This window comes from Solanum lycopersicum, chromosome 11 (genome assembly GCF_036512215.1).
Source record: "Solanum lycopersicum chromosome 11, SLM_r2.1".
Lineage (NCBI taxonomy): Eukaryota > Viridiplantae > Streptophyta > Magnoliopsida > Solanales > Solanaceae > Solanum > Solanum lycopersicum.
Window position 1 is genome coordinate 30,527,560 of NC_090810.1, and position 24,858 is coordinate 30,552,417.

The window sequence follows — 24,858 nt, forward strand, 5'->3', positions numbered from 1 at the left end:
TCTCAGATCGTGGTCCTCAGTTTACCTCTTATTTCTGGAAGTCATTTCAAAAGGGTCTTGGTACTCAAGTTAACCTTAGTACAACATTTCATCCACAGACGGATAGGCAGGCAGAGCATACCATTTAGACCTTAGAGGATATGTTGAGAGCTTGTTTGATCGATTTCAAAGATAGTTAGGATTATTACCTTCCTCTTATTGAGTTCGTCTACAACAATAGCTACCATTTCAGCATTCAGATGGCCCCTTATGAGGCTTTATATGGGCGTAGATGTAGATCTCCTGTTGGTTGGTTCAAAGTAGGTAAAAAAAAGGTTTGATAGGGACATATTCAGTCCTTTATGCTATGGAGAAAGATCAACTCATTATAGATAGACTTAAGACAACCCAAAGTCGTCAGAAATCTTATGCAGATGTAAGAAGAAGAGAACTGGAGTTCCAAGTTAATGATTTGGTTTTTCTGAAAGTCTCACTTATGAAATGGGTGATGAGATCTGGAAAGAAAGGAAAGCTTAGTTCTAGATGTGTAGGCCCTTACAATATCTTGAAAACGTTTGGAAAGGTGTCATATGAGTTAGAGTTGTCTGCAGAATTAGGAGCAGTGCATCCGGTCTTCCACATCTCACTCTTGAAGAAGTGTGTGGGTGATCTAGCCTCTGTAGTGCCATTAGAGAGTGTGGAGGTGAAAGATAGTCTTTCTTACCAGTTGAGATTCTTTACCGTCAGGTTAGAAGGTTGAGAAATAAAGAATTCTCTTTAGTCAAGGTTTTGAGGAGGAGTCAGTCCGTAGAGGGAGCTATTTGGGAAGCAAAAGCAGTCATGAAAGCCAAGTATCCTCCCCTCTTTCCTTCCGATTCCACTCCAACTTGAGGTAATAGTTCCTCTTCAGTTTTCCAGTCATTCACGCGTAAATTTAGTCTTAGAATCATGCTCCCTTAATTCGTACTTGCATTTTCAGCGTATTTGCATGTTTTCTGAACTCAATTCAGTCAAAAAACTTAGTTCTCAGTGTTTAGTAGTAGGGTTTGTAGCTCTCTCCCTCTATATCAGCTCGTTTAGTATTCATTCGAAGACGAATGTTTCCAAGGGGGAGATAATGTAACACCACGTAGACAAAATATACCAAAAATCATTTTTTCCAAAAAAATCTTCATGTGAGAGTGACGTGACCATCGACGGACCATAGCCTGACCCATGGTCCGTCCTGCACAAGCGTTGATGGGATCAGAAACTCCCAAAAATCTCAGCCCAAGAAAATTGGTTTAAGTGTTGGTCGACGGACGCACTTACGGTCCGTAGGTCAGACCATGGTCCGTAGTCCATGACCGTCAATCGAGACCCCCTTCACCCACTCTCTGACAATATCCACGGATGACCATCACGGTCTGTAGGTCTGACTGTATGTGGGAATTAGCAGACAGTTAAGGAGGAAATGCAGTTGGGTCAACTTCAAATGGCCATAACTCTTAGCAAAAAATGAATTAGGTGTCCCATGACCTACCCACAGATAGATAATTAAAATAGCTTTCTATAGCCACCAACTTTGATAAAATCAGATCTCCGAGTAAAACGTTATGTCCATTTTCGTAAAGGCCTATCGAACAGGACCAAACGACGGACCATCGATGGAACGACGGACCGTCTGTTAGTCGTCGTTTGGTCCGACAGCAACTTACTCAGGGGTTTTTTGGTCTTTTCCTACTTCATTTAAACCTTATAATACATCATTTTAACCCTAAATCATCACATTTTAGTCACTTTATGCCTAAAAATATAAAAAGAACTTACCTAAGTCAAAATCATAAATCAAAAGTTAGAAAATTAGAAGCAAGAAAGGAGAAAAATCTCAAGAACCCTCGTTCAAGAACGCAACAAGAATCCCTTCGTTCCAGCCTTGAAATCTGAATATTTTTCCGTTGATTTCATCACTAGGTATGTGGGATTTCACTAGTGGGTTCCTTTCACCCATTGTCTCCCTAGTTTTCGGTCAGATTTTTTATTCTCTTATCATGATTAAACCTAGGGTTTCTAGAACATCGATAGAACTTTATGATTTAGTTAAAATATATGTTCCAAATCAGATGATCATGTTATTACTAAGATTATCGCATGAATTTTAGAACCCTAGCTTTGTATTTCTTTGTTCTTGAATTACACATGCTAGGTCAGATATTTCATTTATGTAGTTATACATGCTTCAGTTTTTAATGAATCATTTCCAGATTAAATGTTGCATTCCCATTTTGCTGTTCAGTTTTGAGCTATCCAATATTTATTGAAAATTGAAACATAATCAGTTAACTATATAAATCCATGGGAGTAGCATAATACCGAGTTGGACTAGGGTTCAGCGTACTCAATTAGTCCAGAATTAGTAGCCAAGTAGGTTGTAAGTCCCCTCTGTGGGCAATAAGTTTATGATCACGCCTGCATGCCTTTATATCTTTGACAGAATATATTAGGTCCTCTCGATGGGGCGTATACATCGGACTCCACATTTAGCTCATGTGATTTTGTTATCGGTTATTAGTAGCTTCCAAAGTTCAGTCATACTCTCTTACATTGACCATTTATCAGTATACTCAGCATTGAATTTCAAAAAGTTATAAATTGGTCATTACATTCAGTTATCTCACCATTCAAAATCAACATATCATGTCCAGATTATTATACTTGCTTTTGTGCTTGTTCAATTACGTTTTGTTTCAGCTTTATTCTATCCTAAATGATCAATACCTTTCAAGTACTGACGCATATGTGCTCTACATCTTCTCGTGATGTAGGTTCAGGTTCTCAGCATCAAGATCACGCATAGATCGATTTCCAATCTCCAGTTCAGCAGATTTAGTGGTGAGTCCTCATTCTCTCAGGACAACAGTCATGAGTGTCATTTAAGTCTTTAGTCATTTATTTTCGGTGTTTGCTAGATTTAGTTGGGACTTGTCCCAGTATTTCTAGTCCTGTTTAGAGGCTTATTTCATACATAGTTATTTTCAGCTTAGTGTTGAGTTAGTAACTTCATTGTATTAAAATCATCATTCTTCATATTATATCAGTTATAGCATACGGGTATTCCCCATCTTTTCATTATAAATTATGATTTAGATTTCGCATCAGTTTATTATCTTTATTATGCTCATGATCATGCTGGCAGGGTTAGTTTGGAATCACTTGTGGTCCTAGATTCCGTGTCCAAGTCTCGGGGCGTGGCATGACCGTTGTTGATAATATTAGTAGGGTTACTTGGACTTTTTTGTTCAAAACTAAAAGTAATGCTTTTTATTTACTCAAAGAATTTCTTGCAATGGTGGACAAACAATTTGGTTTAGAGGTTAAGAAAATCAACTCTGATAATGCAATGGAACTGGGGAGAGGAACAAAAGAAAAACCATTTTTCAGTTCTGCAAGAATCATTCATGAAAGGTGATGTGTGTTTACTCCACAACAAAATGGTGTTGTGTCGAGAAAACACAAACACCTTTTGGAATTGGCTACAGGTTTGTTTTTCCATTCACATCTACCTATGCAGTATTGGGGTATGCATTCTCATTGCCACTCACATTATCAACAGATTGCCTTCGCAGGTCTTAATGGGGATAACACCTTATGAGGTGATATTTGCTACCCCACTTCATTATGCACATTTAAAGTTTGTGGTTGTTTGTGTTAAGTCTCTACATTATCTCATGGTAGGGACAAGTTTCAGCCAAAGCACAAGAATCTGTTTTCATTGGGTATACCCCCAATCTGAAAGGATACATAGTCATGGACCTGGTTAGCCGAAAGATCTTTGTTTCAAAAGATGTTAAATTTCATGAAACTCGTTTTCCTTTTTCCACACAATGGTCTTGTCCTACATCTTTCCCATTATTCAATGCCACTGATCTCATACCAAACTCACCATCCATGACTCCTTTTTTGCTTCTTTTTGGGACATTAAATCCTACTGAACCTCACTCCTCTTTACCCCCTAGTCCATCTCTTCCAAGTACCATCGCTCATATATTTGGTCCTACGCCAGTCAGAAAATCAGATTAAGTCATTTACAAACCTTGTTTTTTTAAGGATTTTGTTTGCAATTCCATTCTCCTCACACATGTTATTAACTCTTGTTTTGTCCATTCCAATAAGCCTACTATTTTTGCCTTTGCAGCCTTATCTATTAGAAACCAACATATGTTGCATTCCTTTTCTGTACTCCCTGAACCCAAAAGTTTTGCAGAGGCTTTCGAACTTGATGCTCGTGAGCTAAACAAGACTTGGGTTGTAATGAACTTGCCCCTGGTAAGAAGCATGTGCCTGTAAGTGGGTTTATAAGGTGAAACACAATTCTGATGTGTCTGTTGAAAGGCATAAGGTACGATTAGTGGTCAGGGGGGACATACAAAGGGAAGACATAGATTATGGTGAAACCTTTTCACCTATGGTCAAGATGACTACAATCAGGTGTTCGCTAACTATTGCCATCAAGAAAGGCTAGCAGGTCTCCCAACTTGATGTCAATAATACTTTTCTGCATGGAATGTTGCAAGAGAAAGTTTTCATACGATTTTTTAACAGGACTTTCCCCACCCAGGCCTAGCTTTGTCTGTTGAAGAAGTACCTATATGGCTTAAACAAGCCTCCCGTCACTGGTATGCTCGACTTGCCGGTGTTGTTACCTATAAAGGGTACTCGAGTTCTTTGAATGACTACTCCCTATTCTTCAAGACTAGTTGTGATATGATATCTATACTGGCTGTGTACGTCGATGACATACTGATTACTGGTAACAATACCTCTGAAATTGTTGCTCGTACATCTTTTCTCAACTTCTAGTTCAAAGTTAAGAGTTTAGATGAAATTCACTTTTCTTTGGGGATTGAGATAATCAAGAATGACAGGGTTTCATTTTAAGTCAACAGAAATTTACTCAAGAGAATCTGGATGAATTCGCCTCTTCAGGGTCGATTGTCACTTCACCCCTTGATCCTTATTCCAAATTACAACATAATGATGGACCTCTATTAGCTAATCCTACACTTTATAGACATTTAGTAGGGAAGTTGAATTATCTACCCATACACGTCCAGATGTCTCTTTTGTTTTTATGCCTTAGTCAATACATGCAACAACCCATTGAATCCCATTTACCAACAACATTTCGTGTCTTACAATACTTATGTGCTGATCCAGGTCAAGGCATACTCTTGGCATCTTATCCACCCCTCGATCTGCTAGCTTTTTGTGACGCCGACTGGGCTTATTGCAAAGACACAAGACGTTCTGTTACTGGGTATTTTATCACTTGAGGAGGGGCAACTATTTCATGGAAGTTGAAAAGGCAGGTTTAATTTCACTATGATGAAGCAGAGTATAGTTCCATGCGTCAAGTGACAACTAAGCTCACCTAGTTAGTTCGGCTTCTATAAGATCTCTCTTCTCCACCGTCTCTTTCTATTATGGTTCACTCTGATAGCCAGGCGGCAATACACATTGCTCCTCATTCAGTCTTCCACGAACGAACAAAACATGTCGATTTAGACTGCCACTTTGTGCTACAACAATATTTATCCGGCCTCATAACTCTCACTTTAGTTCCTTCGGACTATCAACTTGATCTCTTTACCAAGCAACCCTCGGGAGCTTCTGATCGTCATATTTTGAACAAGTTGGGTGTGTTGTCTCTCCCTTCCAACTTGAGGGGGGATGTTGGAGAGAAGCTTTCTTACTCCATTGATACACAACATAGAAAAGGAAGGGATGAAAGAGACAAGCTTGAGTCACACATAAGTGAAGATTCTAGACTATACAAGCTTGTATGAAAAGAGCAAAACGTCTCGGGCCAATTTGATTTGGGTTGGGCTTTTATGAGCAATACTCTATTACGCCCAAAGAAACAAAAAGGTGTTTTCTAGAACACAAGGTATACAGAGTTAGTTAGAGTTTGTTACGATGATTCTTTAATAATTGGTAATTAGTCCTTACATTTCTTACAATTTAGTCCTTAGGATACTTGTATACACAGAAAATTTCCCAATCTCCATCCTCATATTCTTTCAGTTGCCAGCCTTAGAAGACTCAAAGTCATATATCATATATGCACTAGAGTAAAAGAGGCTGCAAGGGAAATGGCAGATTTGTCTGACTAACACTTGTGGTGCTGTGATTGGACAAAATGAGACATGATCCAAACTTTCAAGCAAGCAAGAAACTGATAAATTTAACCACGTTAAGAAACCAGTTAGGATGAGCCCTGGCATGTCTTATTGAGGTCAGGTTTGCTACTTTGCCACACAAAGCGATAACAGTAAACACTCAGGAAGCCAAAAGTAGATATACAATGTGTCTATATATATAGACAAACAAGAAAAAAAGTGTTACTCGTTGTAATGTATTGTATTGTATGCACAAGGAACACACAACGGTTGTTACAGAACTGCCCTAACATCACCTTTATCATCTTCAGGAATCAATACATCAAAATCACTGACAGTCCATTCAGCAGTAGCTCCTTGGCTGCTAACATATATTTCCGTACCAACATTAAGTGAACACCACACACGCTTTGCTGGTTTGGTTCCTGGATCCTGTACAAGTATGATCACTAGGAATCAGTCGTCTAGGTATATCCAGAATAGACCATACACCAGAGTACTGCAGCAAACTATACCTGCTTAATCTATAGAGGCATATGCAATATAATTTAAAAGGGCTCAACTAAACCCAATATAGTTTCCACCTAGTTTGTGTATTAAATTATATAAGTATATATGTATATTATTTGTGTATATGTGAAACAAAGCACTGACACTTCAACAAATATTTAGTTCCAAACCCGTAATTGCAAATGTGCAATGGGTTCAGTGGTGAGAATATAAAAGTCGAACCCTACAAGTTTGAATCTTGTTTCCACCTTTGCATGCATCTATTGAATGGGGTCATTTGAAGCAAAGTCGACCTCCCCATAAAGAGAAGCAAGCTCAAACTAAAGGCAGGATTGACATATTATTTACAAGTACAAAATGAAATGAAATGCATTCTAAAGCTCAAGGAAATGTGAATCTGAATACATGCTTTCTGGTGATAGATTTCTGAAAAGTTTGATACACGTAGATACGTTTTGATCGTGAAAAACCTTCTATGCTTGAACCTTAAGTTCCTAGTTTACAGAGAGTCCAAATCAAAGTAGAAAACTGTTAGAGCTCCAAATCCATTGGTTATAAGCAACAGAAGTAACCAAATATATCATCCATGTTAGATCCACGGCACTTACTAACTGAAAGCACTGGACAAATCAGTAGCAACACGAAGAAAACGACACTCGCTTCTGCACAATTTACAGGCAAGATTATGCAAGAATTAAGGTTACCTGGTAAAAGTATAAACGATTAGATAATGCTCCTACATCAAGCTCCCAACTCCTAGCATCCCCAATCCACCCTTCTCCTTGCTTTGAAGGATAACCATGCACACCCCACTCAGGATGTGGCAGGATTTGTATCAGTTCTTGAGCTTGTGGATTGCTGTATGGATCACAGATATCATATGGTTTCTCTAAATAATTTGCATTTCCAGGAGCACAATATAGATGATAAGCAGAGTATGGGAACCGAGAAGTATCATTTCTGTATATCATCTCCCCATTAGGCCTAATGTGGTAGGGTGGACAGGACACGAGGTTATCAGGACGACACCAACTTGTCGTTGCTGGATTGATGATCATCTCACTATATCTCGTCACATCTGTTAAAACATTTCCATCACATGGCTCTCCACTATTTTTCCAGCAGCTTCCAATGTCGAGAAAATAAAACTGGCTATTGGAGCCTCCTCCTTGTCTAACTTCTAGTGTCAACTTTACCTTGAAATTTGGTGATTCCGGAAGCTGCAAGGCAAAAGAAAGCAGAAATTTCTTAAATATTAATTCATAGCGCTTATTCTATCTGAAAGTGATAAACATCACAGCATGAGACTCTGGTACCCTGTCTGCAAGAATTATTCATGATGCTGAAACAAAATCACTATATACATAATATACTTGGTTCACAATCTTTTCTAATCTTTTTTTTTTTTTTTGAAAACCAAGAAATCCCCATTTTCTAGTGGCGCATGGTCAAATCTATGTTGCTCGCACTATTCAAAAATGTCAGCATGTGCGTGTTGGATTCTCCACAAGTAGTGTATTTTTGGAGAATCCACATGGATGCGGCAACAAAAATGAAGAGTCCGTGCAACTTAGGTTCAAATTTCATTAGATAATGGACCCCCCCCCCCCCCCCAACCACACACTTCTCTATTTAGACACCAGGTTTTTGTTAGTGGAGGCAAGATTCAAACCCATGATGTGGACCTAACCGCACACCAAAGCCCTAGAGGCCTTGGTTCCAACTTCTTAAACCAGTAAAATCCTACATATATTCATCAAACAAATGAAATGATGTCACTATTTTCATATACAAAAGGTAAATAGGACCAACCAAGAAAAATAGGGAAGGAAGAATGTAATTCTTTATCTCGAGGGTGAACAACAGGAATATTCAGTTCCTTTATTTAGTAAATTTAGCACGTTATATTTTTTAGATAAAGAAATTTGCTCATTTATTGAGTAAGAGCTTTCATAGGCAAAAAAGTTCTTGTCACAAACCTTTTTCATAATTCCACGGCCACTGTAGTGATATCCTCCATTGAACCCTTTTGCTGCATCTGATCTTAGATACAACATAAGCCATGGATACTTGGATGATGTCGTCAATTTGTTAGAGATAATCCAACTACCTGTGCTTAAATTCTTCCGCCATGAAACTGAAAAAAAAGATTTTCCATCGACACCGGCAGTTAAATTTGAATCAAGGTCATATGTTCCATAGAAGCCTCCTATCAAGGATGAATGCTCCCCATATACTATCCTTGAGTAGTTATGGTAGACAAGTGGCTGGTTCATGCAGCCCTCGCCAAAACATGGAAATTTTCTACCAGTCACTATCTTAGAAACTTTCCTACCATTTTCAGGACAAAGAGTCGTCGTCTTGTCAAAATTTCCATTTTTAAGCATTATCATCCAATAATACCATGGGTCACCAGAATCATTCACTTCACAAAGTGAACCAAGGTACCGCTCCTTTTCCACAGCATAAAGATCAGGATTCATGTCAGCTTTATAACTCCCATCTGGAATTTTATCTCCAACTCCTAATCTATTGTCTACTTCCGTTACTCTGTGGTGTACTTTACAAGTGCTCCGTTTTCGAAGAAGCGGACCGCCCAGAATATCTTGGTGACCTCACCATAAAAGTAAACCAATAAGAGGTGAGCAGATCATAAAGTTGTTCAATGACTAGCATTTACACAAGGCATTAACTCTATGATTCATGCAATTGAGTTCATCAAAATTCAAACAATATGCTATCAAATCATTCAGCTTTTTCATCACCTTGGGAATCAAATCGTATAACAAAACTACATTTAGAAAAGGGAAAAGAAAAGGAACCGGAGAAGGATAGAACTTCAAAGGAAAATTAGACACTTAACATTGAACATAGTCATAATGATGGTTAGTGGATAAGGAAAACAAAATCAGGTCCAGGTTTCTTTCAACCACAATTGTAGTCAACTGACGACAACGATGAAGTTATGACTTATGACAATTAGTAACAGCTTGGAGAAGTATGAAAAGCTTCTTCAACTCTGATGAGTCACAACTTTTTTTTTCGATCAGTCTGATGCATGACAACTGAAATTCCAGCAAAATGATCATCTCAATTTGGTTCAATAGTATCAAAATTTGTTTAACTACAAAATGCCATTACAACAGAGAAATTCAATTATTGAATTGTATTTCCTCCATAAGGTATGGCACTGGATCACTCCTCATGGCTCCGGCAGTCTTATAGTCAGATATGCGCAGGAACAAATTTTCCATCTTCCTATAAATTTTATTTCCTCCTTCTCCATTTAGCTCTATACAACATCAAATTTCCACTAGAATAACCCATAAATTCACCAATATTTAAACCACCTTAGTAGTAACCTTGACAAGTTTCGGAAATTGCCACAGTAACTCGGAAACTCACAGTCATAGCTCTCAGGGTGCAAAAAACGAACTTGTCATGATCAGGATTCAGTAATGTCAACTGTTAGTAGTCTTAATATTAAAGAAAATACTTGTTCATGTCAACTCCAAAAGCCCCTCGACTCTGACAATTATCTTTCAGATGTATAATCTACTAAATCATAAAATATAATTAAACCAACTTACGTATCATTCATGCTATCAAACTAGTAAATCAATTAGCAACTACAAAACATAATACAACATCAACCTCATACAAGTTCATGATGGTGTTGTGCTGAATAAATTTTTGCAGAGTAAGAAAACAAATTAAAGATTTTGCCTTCCGACGTCTTTTTTATTGGGTATTTCGTCTTTCATTCCAATATCTTTCACAATCAATTGCAGACTCGTATGATAGTTATACATTTTAATATTACCATTCTCCACCACCAAAACATCATGATTAGCAGTTCATTAATACCATATGGATCAACATCAAAATGCTTCAATCAACTCGCTTGAGGACAAAATATCAAGATTAATGATTTTATTACTTCCCAAATGCAAGTATGTTTGTGTTATCAGTTGGCAATATGTGGAAAACCTGTGAGAGAAGTAGAAGCGTGAAGATCAGCACAGTCAGCAAGCCTGGGGCTGCCCATATTGGGAGCCTCAGTTCCAACTTCATTGCAGAAATTCCAAGCTTCAAATGCAAATCTTGAATTTGGGTTTTTCATTTCAGGGTCACCAATTGCAGAAACATATGAATCTGCATAACCCAAATCACAAATATGAACAACAACAACAACAACAACACTTAAACCTAAAAATGACCTACAGAAATCCATCACTATTTCACTCATCAAAACAGCAAAAACTATTAATTTATGTCTTCTAATGTTTCATTTTCAGAGTGCTTTTGTTTGATTTTTTAAGGAATAAAATAAGACTTCCTTTTCGAGTCACTCCATTTTGCCGTAAAAGCCAAGTGTCCAATTGAGAACAAAACAACATTATTTAAGGTTCGGAGAATTGAAATTGGTGCAATTAATAAGATGGCAGTTAACAATTTAGTAATTAAATAATTTAGAAATTATATTGATATGTTTGTTTGTTGTAATTACAAGTGTCCTATTTGGTTGAATAATTGTAATCATGAGATTATATTGAATTTTAAAAATAAAAATTAAATATTGAAAATTAAAAATTTATTTTAGACAAATAAGAATTTTTATAAATGATATTAAGTTAAATATTTAAGATATATATTGTCTCTTGAAAATATATCAATTAATACATATATGTTTTAAACTAATATTATAAAAAGTAATTGATTTATATTTTTCAATTTAATATTTTTTTTAATTAAATTAATCATAAAAACTAAAAGTACATTAATTCTATGAACATGAAATGCATGTTTTGACAAAAAGAATAATATTATAAATCGGTCAAACTCATCGGTGACTCCTTAAAGTTGACGTCAAATTTCACATAGACAACTCAACTGTGCGATATTCATTCTAGACACCTCATGTAGGGTCCCCTTATATTCTTTTGACATTATTTTTACATTAAGAAAAAAAGTTGTAGAAGAGTGTAATACACTTATTGATGACGTGACAAACGATGAATTAAATGATTACATGTGTTATTTAAGTTAAAACTTATTTTAAAATCTATTTAGTTAAGTAACATAAAAATATTATTTTAAAAAAATCAATTTAATACCTACCCCCCCAGGTAGTTGTCTTCTCTACTATACCCAACAATTATCTTAATTTTCTCTTAAAATTGTCTTAGATTTTTTTTTCTTTCTATCTTAGTATTTTTTTTTTTTGAGAGAAGACAGGAGGAGGGGGGAGACATGGATAGGAAGAAAGAAAAATTATAAAATATGAGTGTTCATATCCATTTTTTTCGTCGAAAATGTGGAATCAGAAATCGTCTTTTTTCATACACTTAATATCTTTTTTGTTCTTTTTTCTTTTCTTTTACTATTTTTTTCTTTTTAGTGTTGTTTTGTGGAAAGAGAAGAAGGAGAGATCAAATATGAAATATGGGTATTGGTATGAATTAATCCGATCAAAAAAGTAGAGGGAGGTGATGATAAATTTAAAAAAGTAATACATTGAAGAAGAAAAAAAAGTGACTCAAAAATGGATTTGATAATAAAATTGACCTCCATTTAAGGAGTTAAAGTGTGAAAAAAATGTGGAAGGTGGTGACTTAAAAATTGGAGAAGAAAAAGAGAAAATAAAACAAAAAATTAGCTAAATTAAGCCTTTGACGCGTTATTATTGAGTGTATCACACTCACTTTGACATGTCAACAAAAAATGTCTAGATGACACAACGGGACCCTACATGAGGTGTCTAAAATGAACATCGCTCAGTTAAGCTATCTAAGTGAAATTCGGTGCCAATTTTAATGGGTCGTCGATGGGTTTGACCTTATAAATATAATACCATAATATTATAAAATATTTGACAGAAAAATAATCTAGCAAGTATAACGTAAAAAATAGTTTATAATGTAAAATATCGAGTCTATACTTGTCACGATCCAAATTATCGTGATTGGTATCGACACTAACATCCGGTGGGAGAACCACTATTACACTCCAAACTAAGCAACTAAACAAAAACTAAGGCTATGTTACAAAAAAACAAGTTTAATTAACTAAACAAAAGCGGAATTAAATACCTAGTTCCTGAAAGCCAATGTATCTGTTATTTGTAGTTTTGATGATTTGACAAACTTGGGAACCTTGTAAAGGTACCAGTTTCTTAATTGTCTGTTGCAGGGTTCTTGCTTGAGTATTGTAGATGAAACAAACTCAGGGACCTAGTAGAGGTACCAGACTCTCATGATGAGGAGCCAGTTGATTGCCAGCTGAAGACGGTACAGAAAGTAGGTGCACACTTCCCGATGGCGTCAGAAAGTGTGACTTTTCCAGCCAATGGCAAAGAAGTTTGGGCAAGTGACTTGCTCATATAAAAGGCACTTTCCTAAACATTTTTCTTGAGTATTTGCAACTTGATAAAAACTTTTCAAGAACTCTTGCAAAGGCTACTACAAAGCAAAGGCAGAATTATTCCAAGAACAACAGCAATATCTGGAGCTTTTCGTCTAGTTGTTTAGGAATACATTCTCTTGTTCTTAAACTCTAAACCATTCCTGAATCTATAAAGGAATTGGTGTGTTGTGTTAAAAGTCTAGGTTGTCCAGGTGGTATAGCTTAGTGGGTAGATTGTTTTCTACTTAGGCTTGTTAAGCAATAGAGGACTATTGCTTAACGGTAAGATTGATAACTCTTTCTTACGTTTGGTGTAATCGTGTTTTACTTTTGCTTTTGATGATTAGTGAAAAAGATTGAAAATCCTATGAGACAGGTCGTGGTTTTACTCCCTTAAGCAATGAGGTTTCCACGTAAAATCATTGTGTTGATTTTACTTTCTGATATTTTTCTGGAATGTAGTAAGGGACCTGGTCCATTACTTGTTAAGTGAAGGCTCATATTCAATCAAGTGGTATCAGAGCAGGCACTATCTATTTGGTTAACACCAAGGAAGTGACATTTGCTCTAGAATGGCAGCTCCACTTAACCTGGAAGAAGGTCAGTCGTCACACAGACCTCCTCGTTTCAATGGACATTTCTACAGTTGGTGGAAACTTAGAATGCATGACTACCTCATGGCTGAAGACAGCGAGCTATGGGATATTGTACTAGATGGACCATTTGTTCTGATGATGGAAGAAAAGGATGGAGAGAAGACCATTACTGTTCCAAAGCCTAGGCAGAAATATGACAAAGCTGACAGGAAAAAGATTGAAAAAGGTTTCAAAGCTAAAACTCTTCCGGTCTGTGGGATAGGACCTGATGAGTACAATAGAATGTCAGCATGTGAGTCTGCTAAGAAAATTTGGGACTGCTTGAAGACTGCACATGAAGGAACTGAACAAGTAAAAGAATCTAAGATTGACATGCTTACCTCACGATATGAGAACTTTAAAATGAAGGAAGGAGAAACAATACATGACATGCTCACCAAGTTTTCTTCCATTACAAATGAGCTGCGAAGTCTGGGTGAACCTATAAGCATGACCAAACAAGTCAGAAAAGTGCTTCGAATTCTTCCAAAGACTTGGGAGAGCAAGGTTGATACCATTACAGAAGCCAAGGATTTGAAGGTGCTGACTATGGATGCTTTGATTGGTAATCTGAAGACACATGAGATGAATCAGAATTATGATTTATCAAAGAAGGAAGCTAAGAAGGAAAAGTCATTGATGCTGAAGTATAAATCAGATGAAGATTCAAGTGATGATGATATGGCATATCTCATCAGCAGATTTCAAAAAGTTGTGAGGAAAAACAAAGTTTATAAAAGAGAAACAAATGATACTCGAAATGCTGCTCAAGGTGACACTTGCTACAAGTGTGGAAACGCTGGACACTTCATCAGAGAGTGTCCTTTGCTCAAGAATGAAAGCAAGGATTATCAAAAACAAAGAAGTGACAGCGAGAATAGAAGGGACCTGGTACTTAGCAACAGAGATCAAAAAGTTGCTGCTGATATGGTTGTCAAAAAGGCTCTTGCTGCATGGGGAGATTCTTCAAGTGATTCAGAAGACCCTGATGAGCCAAAAGATGTGTCCATGGTTGCTGTGCATGAGAAGGAAACTGTCTTCAATGAAATGTTTGCTCTCATGGCTCACAGAGAAATCGAAGAAGAGGACAATCAGGTAACTCTTCTAGATATGAAAAATGACTTGGATAAATATTCTCTTAAAAAATTGAGAACTTTGGCAAAAGTCATGCTTGATTCTGTGATAGAGTTAACATCTGAAAGAGACACCATGAATGCTGAACTTGACAGTTTAACTGAAAACAAAGTTAAACTTGAAGAGAAAATGTCAAGAATGATGTCTCTAGAGTCTGATAATTCTGAACTTAAGAATCAGTTGAATCAGATAATTGAAGAAGCTGAAAAGCTTAATGGAATGTCAAATGGTTTAAGAGTTGAAATTGAAGAAAAATTGAAAAACTTTGAGAAAATTCTGAGACTGTCTTTGGAGAAAAGCAACAGATTAGAAAAGGATATTGTCAAAATTAAGGAAGAACTTGAAAAATATCTTAAGTGGACAAAATCCTCTAAGTTGTTGTCAAGTGCAACAAACCATAGTAATTTCAATAAGAAAGGACTAGGAAGTTTGAATATCACTCCTCCCTTTAATACTCACAGTAAGTATGTATTTGTGTTTGACAATCTGCTTTGTCTTCACTGTGGTAAAAATGGGCATTTAAAGGGAGAGTGTGCTAGCTGGAAAAATTCTCATGAAAGGCTCTCTAACTATGCGGTAAGGCAAAAAGTATCAAATGAGAGACCTGGTCCTCCAAAACATGTTTCAACTGATAGATTTTCAAATAAAAAATCTGTTTCTACTCCAAAGTCCTTTGTTAGAAAGATTCAAAAATTGCCCTATTGGACTAGATACAATCTGATCACTCCCTTATCTGCTTTCTGGGAACTCAAATTGAAATGGGTTCCCAATCTTAACAAGTAATTCTTGTTGCAAGTGAGTGAGAGGAGCAGCAGTCAATGTTGGTATATGGACAGTGGATGCTCTTAACATATGACTGGTGACATCAAAACTTTCCTCTCACTCAAGACACTTCAGGAAGGGGTGTCTCTTTTGGTGATGGAAAGAAGGGGTATATTTTGGGTGAAGATGTTTTGTGCTAAACAATGGAAAGGATGATCTGGGAAAATTTGATCCTAGAAGTGATGAAGGAGTGTTAAATCCAACAATAGAACTCAGGGCATTCAAGAAAACATTCATGTTGTTTTTTATAAAGATGAAAACTTAAAAGCCAATGGATCAAATGATGAAGATGATGTGTTTAAGATATTCAATTCACAAAAAAAAATTTGAAGGAAGTAAAGCTGATGCAGAATAACAGTTGAAAAATGACTTTGATGATCAAAATCATAGTCTACCTAAAGAGGCAGATGAGGTTGGAAAGTGTGATGAGGTACCTGGTACTACTCTGAATTTCAGTCAGAGTACATCAAACTCCTAAAAAAGGATGACATTCTTGATGAAGAAGAACATTTCTGTGAAGAATTCTCATCACTAATGGGAAAGGAGTTTGAAATGAGCATGATGGGTGAGTTGACATTCTTCCTGGGTCTGCAAATCAAGCAATCATCAAATGGGATTTCAATATGCCAAGAGAAGTACATCAAAGAGCTGCTGAAGAAATTCAATATGTTTGATTCTAAACCTATTGATACTCCTATGGGAACAAATTCCAAGATGATAGTAGAAGAATCTAATCCCCTTGTGAATCAGACATTGTACAGAGGAATCATTGGCTCATTGTTATATCACTGCTAGCAGGCCTGATATTGTGTATAGTGTTGGAATGTGTGTCAGGTTTCAAGTATGTCCTCGTGATTCACACCTGAAGGCTGCAAAACGTATTCTCAGATACTTGAAGAAAACAGGCGACCTGGTTCTCTTCTATCCTGCAGGTGGCACTTTTGATTTGGTTGTTTTTGCAGATGCTGATTTTGCAGGTTATCAAGTTGACAGGAAGAGTACCTCTGGAATGGATCATTTCCTTGGATCATCACTTATCTCTTGGGGTACCAAGAAGCAGAACTCTGTGGCTCTTTCAACTGTTGAAGAAGAATATGTAGCTGCTGCAGCTTGCTGTTCTCAGTTGCTGTGGATCAGGCAACACTTGGAGGATTTTGGAATTCACATCAAAGCAATTCCTCTTATGTGTGACAATACTAGTGCTGTTAGTATGGGAAAGAACCCAGTCCACCATAAGACAACAAAGCATATTGATGTTAGACATCATTTCTTGAGAGATAATGTTGAGAAGGGAAATATTGTGCTCACGTATTGTCCAACGGAGGAACAAATTGCAGACATCTTCACCAAGGCTCTCAGCAAGGATCAATTTGAGAGGAATCTGTTAAAGTTGGGAATATTAATCTCCAAGTGATGCTTTTAGCTTCCAACAGTGGAACTCCCTTGATGGCTAAAAGTGCAGTGCAGGTATCCTTTGTGTGAATTTTAAATATCTGAACAAAGATCCCTTTTTGTATCTTTTGTAGGTATACTCTCAGTAAGGACCTGCTCAGCAAAAGAAGAAACTAGAACAATTAAGGAATGAAGTTAAACTCTACCATGGTACCTGGTACTTGTCCAGGTTAGCATTTATACATTAAATTTAAACTAAAAATTTTGACCGTTGAAAATACCACGTGTCAGTCATCGGTTAGTCTGACTGATCAGTCCCATCGTTTCTCCCTCAAACGACGCATCCAATCACAGGACCTAGCACCCTTTCACTTCTTTAGCCTTTCTTCTTTTTGAAACTCTCATCCGTCTCTTAACTTCATCTCTCTTTTCTCGAAAGGCTTATCAAATTCAAGGGCAAAATTTGTCTCATCTTCTTTTCTTTATTTTTCAAAGAAACCTTCCAGTATTACTACCATGTCTTCCTCTTCATCTTCTTCTAAACAAATGTTGGATGCTCTTAGTGAAATAGGGCCCCTTGCATTCTATTCTCCAACAACTACTCAAGCCAGACTTCCTCCCCCACCCAGTCCTCCACAAAACACTCCTGATAACCTTTTCTTCGCCATAGACCTAAACACTTCTGCAGTGCCTACTGGACCTGGTCCATTTCACGACATGTTTCCTGAAAATATGTTTGATGGAGATCTACCAAAACAAAGGGCTTCCGAGTCCAATATACTGGCAGCAAGTGAAGACCTCGTGATTGAAAGCCTGGCCATGATGCGAGAAGAAGCAAGGGCAGAGCATACTGAAGTCCTTGAAAGGGAAGAGGTAAGACCTACTCAGCCTATTTTTGACAAAACTCCTGATTTAGGTAGGTACTCTTCTTCCTTTTCCTCTGACTCTGCTAGTGAGGAGGCACCATTAAAATGGAAGGTTGAGAGAATAAAAGGGGTGGGATCAAGAAAAGGAAAGGAAAAGGTTGTGGAGGAGGCCCCTAGGAGACGACCTACTACAAGGTCTGCTGCACAAAAGTTGATGGTTGATGCCTTGAAGGCAAGTGCACGTTCTACTGCTGCAGTTAGAAGTGCAAGAACCTTCAAGGTATCAAATTTTAAATTACCTGAAGTTAAAGTGGTGGAATTTTCTGGAGAAGAGGTTGAAAAGAAAAATAAGAAGAAGAAGTCAGAAAAGAAAAGGGAAAGGGTTACAAGGAAGGTTGAAAAGTCACAGTCAAAAGGGAAGAGATCTGAGAAAAAGAGAAAGCGGACACAGGGACCTGGTTCTCAAGCCAGGAAAGTTGAGAATGTCAACATGCAGGAAGTAGTTGACAGTCTTAGGAAACAAGCACTCCTAGCAGGAAGAGTTTTTGATATGGGATTATAACTCTTCCTGGCATGGATTCTCTGCATGACATGGTGGAGATTCAATCTTGGCTGCACCTGTTCGCCAAGAAATCCCCCATCCTCCATGAAGAAGAGGTTCGTGAATTTTACTACAATGTTCAATTCATGGAAGATGGGAGTCTCCTCACACGGGTAAACGATATTGCCATATCTTTGGATAAGGAGGTGTTGAGCAAAATCCTCAGAGTTCCTACAGAGGGGACCCGGTCTGTGCTGGGCAAAACTTGCTTTTCAGAGTTTGCCTCTATGATTTCTAAGACACCCACAACTAAGGTTGCTGGGATCTATAAGAAAATCATGAAGAGTGTGTATCAGCTGGTCTTTGAGTTCGTCAACAAGGTGCTCGTTCTTCGTACATAAAAGAGGACACTTGCTACTGCTGCTGACTTGTATGTGATGAAGATGCTGTGCAGCTTTGAAGCTGTGAGCCTTCCTAGTTTAATGATTGAGCACATTCACAAAACTGCCATTGAGAGGACAGGTGTCCATGGAATGGGTTATGGATACTTTCTCACTGTAGTATTCAAGCACTTTCAAATTCCACTTAGTGTTGGAAAGGTTGGGACAGTTAAACAAACTATCTCTGAGCATACCTTGTTTGAATGTGAATGCATTGAAGGCAGAGGCTTTCCAAAAAGCAAGATGGCTCAACTTCTTGAGGACCTGGATCAGCTTAAACACGAGATTGAAGAGCTCACTGTGCGGTTGAGTGGTAAAGAAGCAAAAATTGTTATACTCAAAGGCACAGAGTGAGGGACTTGGTTCTTCAGTTGTTCAAGCTCTGGAGAAAGAGAATGATGAGTTGAAGGCAAAGATAACTTCCCTGCAAGAAAAGGCCATCAAGGATAATGATGCTGCTAATGCACGACTCACTCTTGTTATCCAGTCCCAATCTCAAACTCCCCCCACTTCCTACACTGTTAATCACTCCTTCCCTGTGTCATCTTTTTGTGTGGCTTATCATTATGTCGATGAATTTTAGTTTGTTTTTAATGTATTTATGTTATGATGGCATGTTGGTTACTTTATTCTTGTGCTGTTATTCTTGTCTTCTTCTGTGAATGCTTTTCCTCTACTGTTTGATTGCTTTTTAGCTTTGATCTTGTTCAGTGTTTATGCTCACATCACTGGTTTACTGCGTTTCTTTTTTATGATGCCAAAAGGGGGAAGTAAAACTGTGTGTAGCTAAATGATATTTTAGTGAGGGGGAACAAACAGTGAGGGGGAATGTAGTGAGGGGGAATATAAAAAAGAGGGAACAAAGTTGAAAGGATATTAGATCATGGTTTCAGTGTTTGTCATCATCAAAAAGGGGGGAAATGTTATTTGTAGTTTTGATGATTTGACAAACCTGGGACCTTGTAAAGGTACCAGTTTCTTAATTGTCTGTTGCAGGGTTCTTGCTTGAGTATTGTAGATGAAACAAACTCAGGGACCTAGTAGAGGTACCAGGCTCTCATGATGAGGAGCCAGTTGATTGCAAGCTGGAGACGGTACAGAAAGTAGGTGCACACTTCCCGATGGCGTCAGAAAGTGTGACTTTTCCAGCCAATGGCAAAGAAGTTTGGGAAAGTGACTTGCTCATATAAAAGGCACTTTCCTAAACATTTTTGTTGAGTTTTTGCAACTTGATAAAAACTTTTCAAGAACTCTTGCAAAGGCTACTACAAAGCAAAGGCAGAATTATTCCAAGAACAACAGCAATATCTGGAGCTTTTCGTCTAGTTGTTTAGGAATACATTCTCTTGTTTTTAAACTGTAAATCATTCCTGAATCTATAAAGGAATTGGTGTGTTGTGTTAAAAGTCTAGGTTGTCCAGGTGGGATAGGTTAGTGGGTAGATTGTTTTCTACTTAGGCTTGTTAAGCAATAGAGGACTATTGCTTAAGGGTAAGATTGATAACTCTTTCTTACGTTTGGTGTAATCGTGTTTTACTTTTGCTTTTGAAGATTAGTGAAAACGATTGAAAATCCTGTGAGACAGGTCGTGGTTTTACTCCCTTAAGCAAGGAGGTTTCCACGTAAAATCATTGTGTTGATTTTACTGCATTTAACTTTCTGATATTTTTCTGGAGTGTAGTAAGGGACCTGGTCCATTACTTTTTAAGTGAAGGCTCATATTCTATCAGTATCAAAACTCTACTAAAGAAAAATCAAAGAACAAGGGGTACAATCCCGAAACTAACAACTTAACCAATAGTCTAAGTCTGAAAAGAGTGGACTTAAAAAAATAGAACTCAAGGCAGCCCAAAAAAACTAACTCACTCTTGAATTCGGATGGTCACTAATCTTCTGAATGAGGTCTGTCAATAGCCGCTGGAAGATGCCCAGTAAATCAACAAAAATAAGAGCAAGTCCTGTATCAGTTTACAACCATAGTGTACTGGTAGGATCACGCAGATATCCCACTAGTGAAACATACACAAGTCAAAGTAACAATATAACCATGTAACATACCAAATATCAACAACATTGATTACATAATTTTCATAGCATAAGAGAACCACACCACAACACCTCTTAAAGTCTGCTTATAAAATGCATGAATCGAGTTTTATTCCCACTTATACTAAGTAAAAATCTTTGAGAAGTCATAAGTCATAGTTCATACACAATAAATACAATTATCACAAGTAGTTGGTCCTCTCACGAAACCCAAACTCAAACTGTTAGTGCACCAGTGTTGTACCCGATGCCACTTAACTTGTCAGAATGTGGAAATCCTATCCTATAAATGTACCAAAACATGGCAAACTAATCCAATATTTATTTAGGAACGTGGAAATCCGATCCAACTTAGCTTGCCGGAACGTGACAATCTGATCCCATTAATACACCACAATCACATACACAAGTACATCATTAGATCATACAATAAGAGACGATCATGGCTTAAAATTATTCGTTCATACTCATTTACATAGTCTGTGCTTAACAATGCAACATTCGCATACATACATGCATTATAATGAAGCAATTACAAATATATATCATACTAACATGAAATCACAACCATCACCTACCTTGAATCCAAGGTTGAATCCCCTAATGCACTTGAATCTTTCCTTTCAGAATTTATTCCGCTTAGTCTAGGTCTACAACAATTAGTATACGCTAGGATCAACATCAAAGGTCTAGTTATTTGAATTATAACAAAGGATAAACTACGATATTTGATGGACTGGCAGGTCAGCCACGTAATTTATCCCTCAAGCTGAACTCAAATAACCCTAGACCAAACGCAAGATCCTAATACCTAGATTAGGAGTTTTCCAAACCATAATTCTTAGAGCATAACTCTTCCCCATCGATAATAACCAAAGAAAATAGGTAGTATGATCAAAAAACAATTTCAAGGAGTTAAAACCTTACTTTTAGCCTCAAAATGGTGAAAACTATTAAAAACTCATCCGAGATCACCTCTTTAGCCTTAAAAGTAAAAAAAAACCCAATTATAGTCGTTTTAGGGTTTATAAGAAACTTTAAATCGTGTATGGCCCGCTGCAGCGCCGCAACTCTAGCGGCCCGAATCTCGCTACAGCGGCCTCTATGCAGACAGAATGCACCCATTCATGAAAAGCTCATTTTCGAGAGTTTTACTTGTAGAATTTGATTCCGTAAAGTGGTACGAGTTCCTTATCGTCTTAGCTATACACTCATGTAATAAAATTCACAATTATATCTCTTATTCATTACTAGATTTTTGTACACCTTAATTCCTCCGATTTCATCCAAATCTGGACTAGGTTGAAAAATTTCAAGTTACTACCAAAAAGTTTTAGGCCCCAATCAATATCAATTTATCCATATCATCCCCGAGTGATCAACTAGGAAAGACTTGGTAATATAAAGGTAGAGTAGTATCTGAAACACGAATTACTAGGGATAATTGTCTCACATGCCCTTTTAATCGAATCTCATTACCCCCTAAGGGTTTCACATCCCAACCTCAGATCAACCAATTTAATAACTACACATTCTCTGTTACAATGCCTCAATGAAGTCATCTCAACACTCGAGTGATAAATATCGTTTTACGTAACTTAACTAATCAACAAAACAAATCTCAATAACCACCATAGTTGATCGTGCAATGTCTGCAACATGTTATCAAGGACTTGACATAGTCATCAGGACTATTCCTTTCTCACATAACCATAATAAAATCCAAAATTAACACTTGCCAAAATAAGAGGTGAACCTAAACCCACCAACATACGCTCATAATACCCAAAAAATCATAGTTCTTATCAACATTTCCATCTCACAACCGAAACTTCCATAAGCTTAAGTTAGACAGATTTCAATCTTGAGACGTCAGATACTCCTTGAGAGATATGTCCAAACATACGAATCAATAAACCATGCAACAACACTATAGAAATGCTAGATTTGGTAATTGTAAATTTACCTCTTAAGAACAGTAGAATTGGATTCAAATCCCCACATTCAATAACACATACTCAATACATGACCTTAAAGACACGCTAAAATTAAGATTGTCTGACAACCATCAATACATAAGGTAGATCTTCTATAATTTCTCATAAGCAAGGTGGTACAAGTAGAACCATTAAAATGCTTCAACAACTCCAATATTATACCTCATAAGTCATCTGAATTAACCATGTCTTCCCAAATATCATACTCAACCAAGAGAAAATCGTAGGATTAAAATAACTTATCCACCATTGGAGGTCCATCCCTGAAAGGGCAAACACACGTGATCCTAGCTAGTTCATCACACTCACAACCATGAATGAAATGAAATAGATGGTCACATAAGAAATTATCGAATATCATGAAAGTTTTTTCTTTGAAGAGTCGATACCAGTCATTTTCAGTTACTTGAATCCACATACTCTTCACATCTTTCCATTAAAGCTCACACTCTCAATACTAAACCCCATCATGGACACTCCAACCATTTACCTTACTCTAAGACATTACTTTTAAAATAAAAATCTTTCTTAGGTACTGTAGCGATCAAAAGTACTAAACTTTACAACTCAAACCAAATGTAAGTCCTTTTAAATGCCCAATACTTGATAAAAGTAACTATTCCATACCTTGCAATTTCATACCTTGCCAAAATGTATCACCACAAATGTAGATTTTCAAATGAGAAATCTGAGTAGTAAACTCAAACGTATAACACAATCTCCTTATCTATCAACATTAGCTTACATATCAAAGAATTTTTTTTGAATTGATGGATCGCATCTCCATGGATTTCACAATATCCTTTGCTAAGGTTAAATTTTACTCATTACTAAACCACTCATCACAATCGAGCTAACGTCTGTACACTTTTTTCTCAAGTATTTTTTCTATAGTTTTTAACTAATCTGACAGACTTGTGACCCTTTTACCATATCCACATTATCACGAAATAGACACGTGTCTCTCAACTCAAATATTTACGCCTCTAAATATATCTCTTTAGCTTTTGCAATAAATATGATATTTTCTCTTTCACCTCACTTTAAAGGTTGCACTCATCCCACTATTTTTCTTCATTTTGACTCTATCTCTTTTAAATTCTATTCGAGTAGTTTCCTACAATCTTTTAAAACATTCCATCCGACCACATTATTCATTATGTAATGACTCTTAAAATAAACTACGTTAAACAAGAGATTAACATGTGTTTCATGAGTTGATAAGGTCTTAAAATGATGAATTATAGTGTTACAAGTTAGTGTGTTGAGTTTGGGAGACTTTGGAAGTGAAACTTCCAAGAACGACCAAGACCTTTGAAAGTTAGCCTTTAGACGTAGTAGTGTGCTCTAGTGCGCCTTTGCATGTTTTACGTGTTGTTTGGAGTTAAAGTTGGTAGGAGAGGTTCCTTTAGGGTCCAAAGGTATGGGCACGACTCTCCAAGGACCACCATAAGGGTCCTTAGGAGGACCAAAACTTTGGCTTGAAACTTCCCAAGGCAATCCCAAACGACTAGCTCAAACCACACCTTGTCAACCCATCTAAAGCCCGTCGATAGGGGGAATCGCTCCATAATTAGGTGTGGGAGCTTAAGACCCCAATTTCACATTCTCTGACAAAAACCAAGGACGTTAAGGGCGGTCCATTGGTTGGTTGACGACTCGCAGGTTTGTTCCGTTAATTGACACCTATAACTTTCTGCAAGTGTCTCGGCCAAGCCAAAGGCATATTGGGAAATTCACCTAGCATTCTAAGAAAATCTTGGGCAGTTATTTTAAGTATTTTTAGGTACTTTAAGTTACTTTATAAGCCTAGAACCTAGATTTGAGTTCATTATTCAAAATCAAAGCCCAAGACCAAAATAGAACTCTCTAGACTCCATTGAAGCTAGGAGCTTAATTTCTCCATTGGTTCTTCATCAATTTTTGTGGATAA

The 24,858-nt window shown here is 37.1% G+C and overlaps 2 protein-coding genes across 3 annotated transcripts; one reads left to right on the plus strand and one right to left on the minus strand.

Moving 5' to 3' along the window:
* Positions 1 to 6,312: 6,312 nt before the first annotated feature.
* LOC101250654 (uncharacterized) lies at positions 6,313 to 11,026 on the minus strand. Of its 2 annotated transcripts, none has more exons than XM_069291345.1 (4): positions 10,638 to 11,026; positions 8,627 to 9,252; positions 7,352 to 7,867; positions 6,313 to 6,569 (listed from the first exon to the last, which is right to left on the minus strand). In XM_069291345.1, exons 1-4 carry the CDS (start codon positions 10,894 to 10,896, stop codon positions 6,411 to 6,413), a joined length of 1,560 nt encoding a protein of 519 aa, XP_069147446.1. In that variant the 5' UTR covers positions 10,897 to 11,026; the 3' UTR covers positions 6,313 to 6,410. The 2 variants fall into 2 exon arrangements, with proteins under 2 accessions (XP_069147446.1, XP_069147445.1); XM_069291344.1 differs by having other exon boundaries at positions 8,627 to 9,261.
* Positions 11,027 to 13,624: 2,598 nt separating this feature from the next.
* LOC138339355 (uncharacterized) lies at positions 13,625 to 17,057 on the plus strand. Its single transcript, XM_069290947.1, has 3 exons — positions 13,625 to 15,397; positions 16,100 to 16,398; positions 16,442 to 17,057. Exons 1-3 carry the CDS (start codon positions 13,625 to 13,627, stop codon positions 17,055 to 17,057), a joined length of 2,688 nt encoding a protein of 895 aa, XP_069147048.1.
* The last annotated feature ends 7,801 nt before the right edge of the window (positions 17,058 to 24,858 follow it).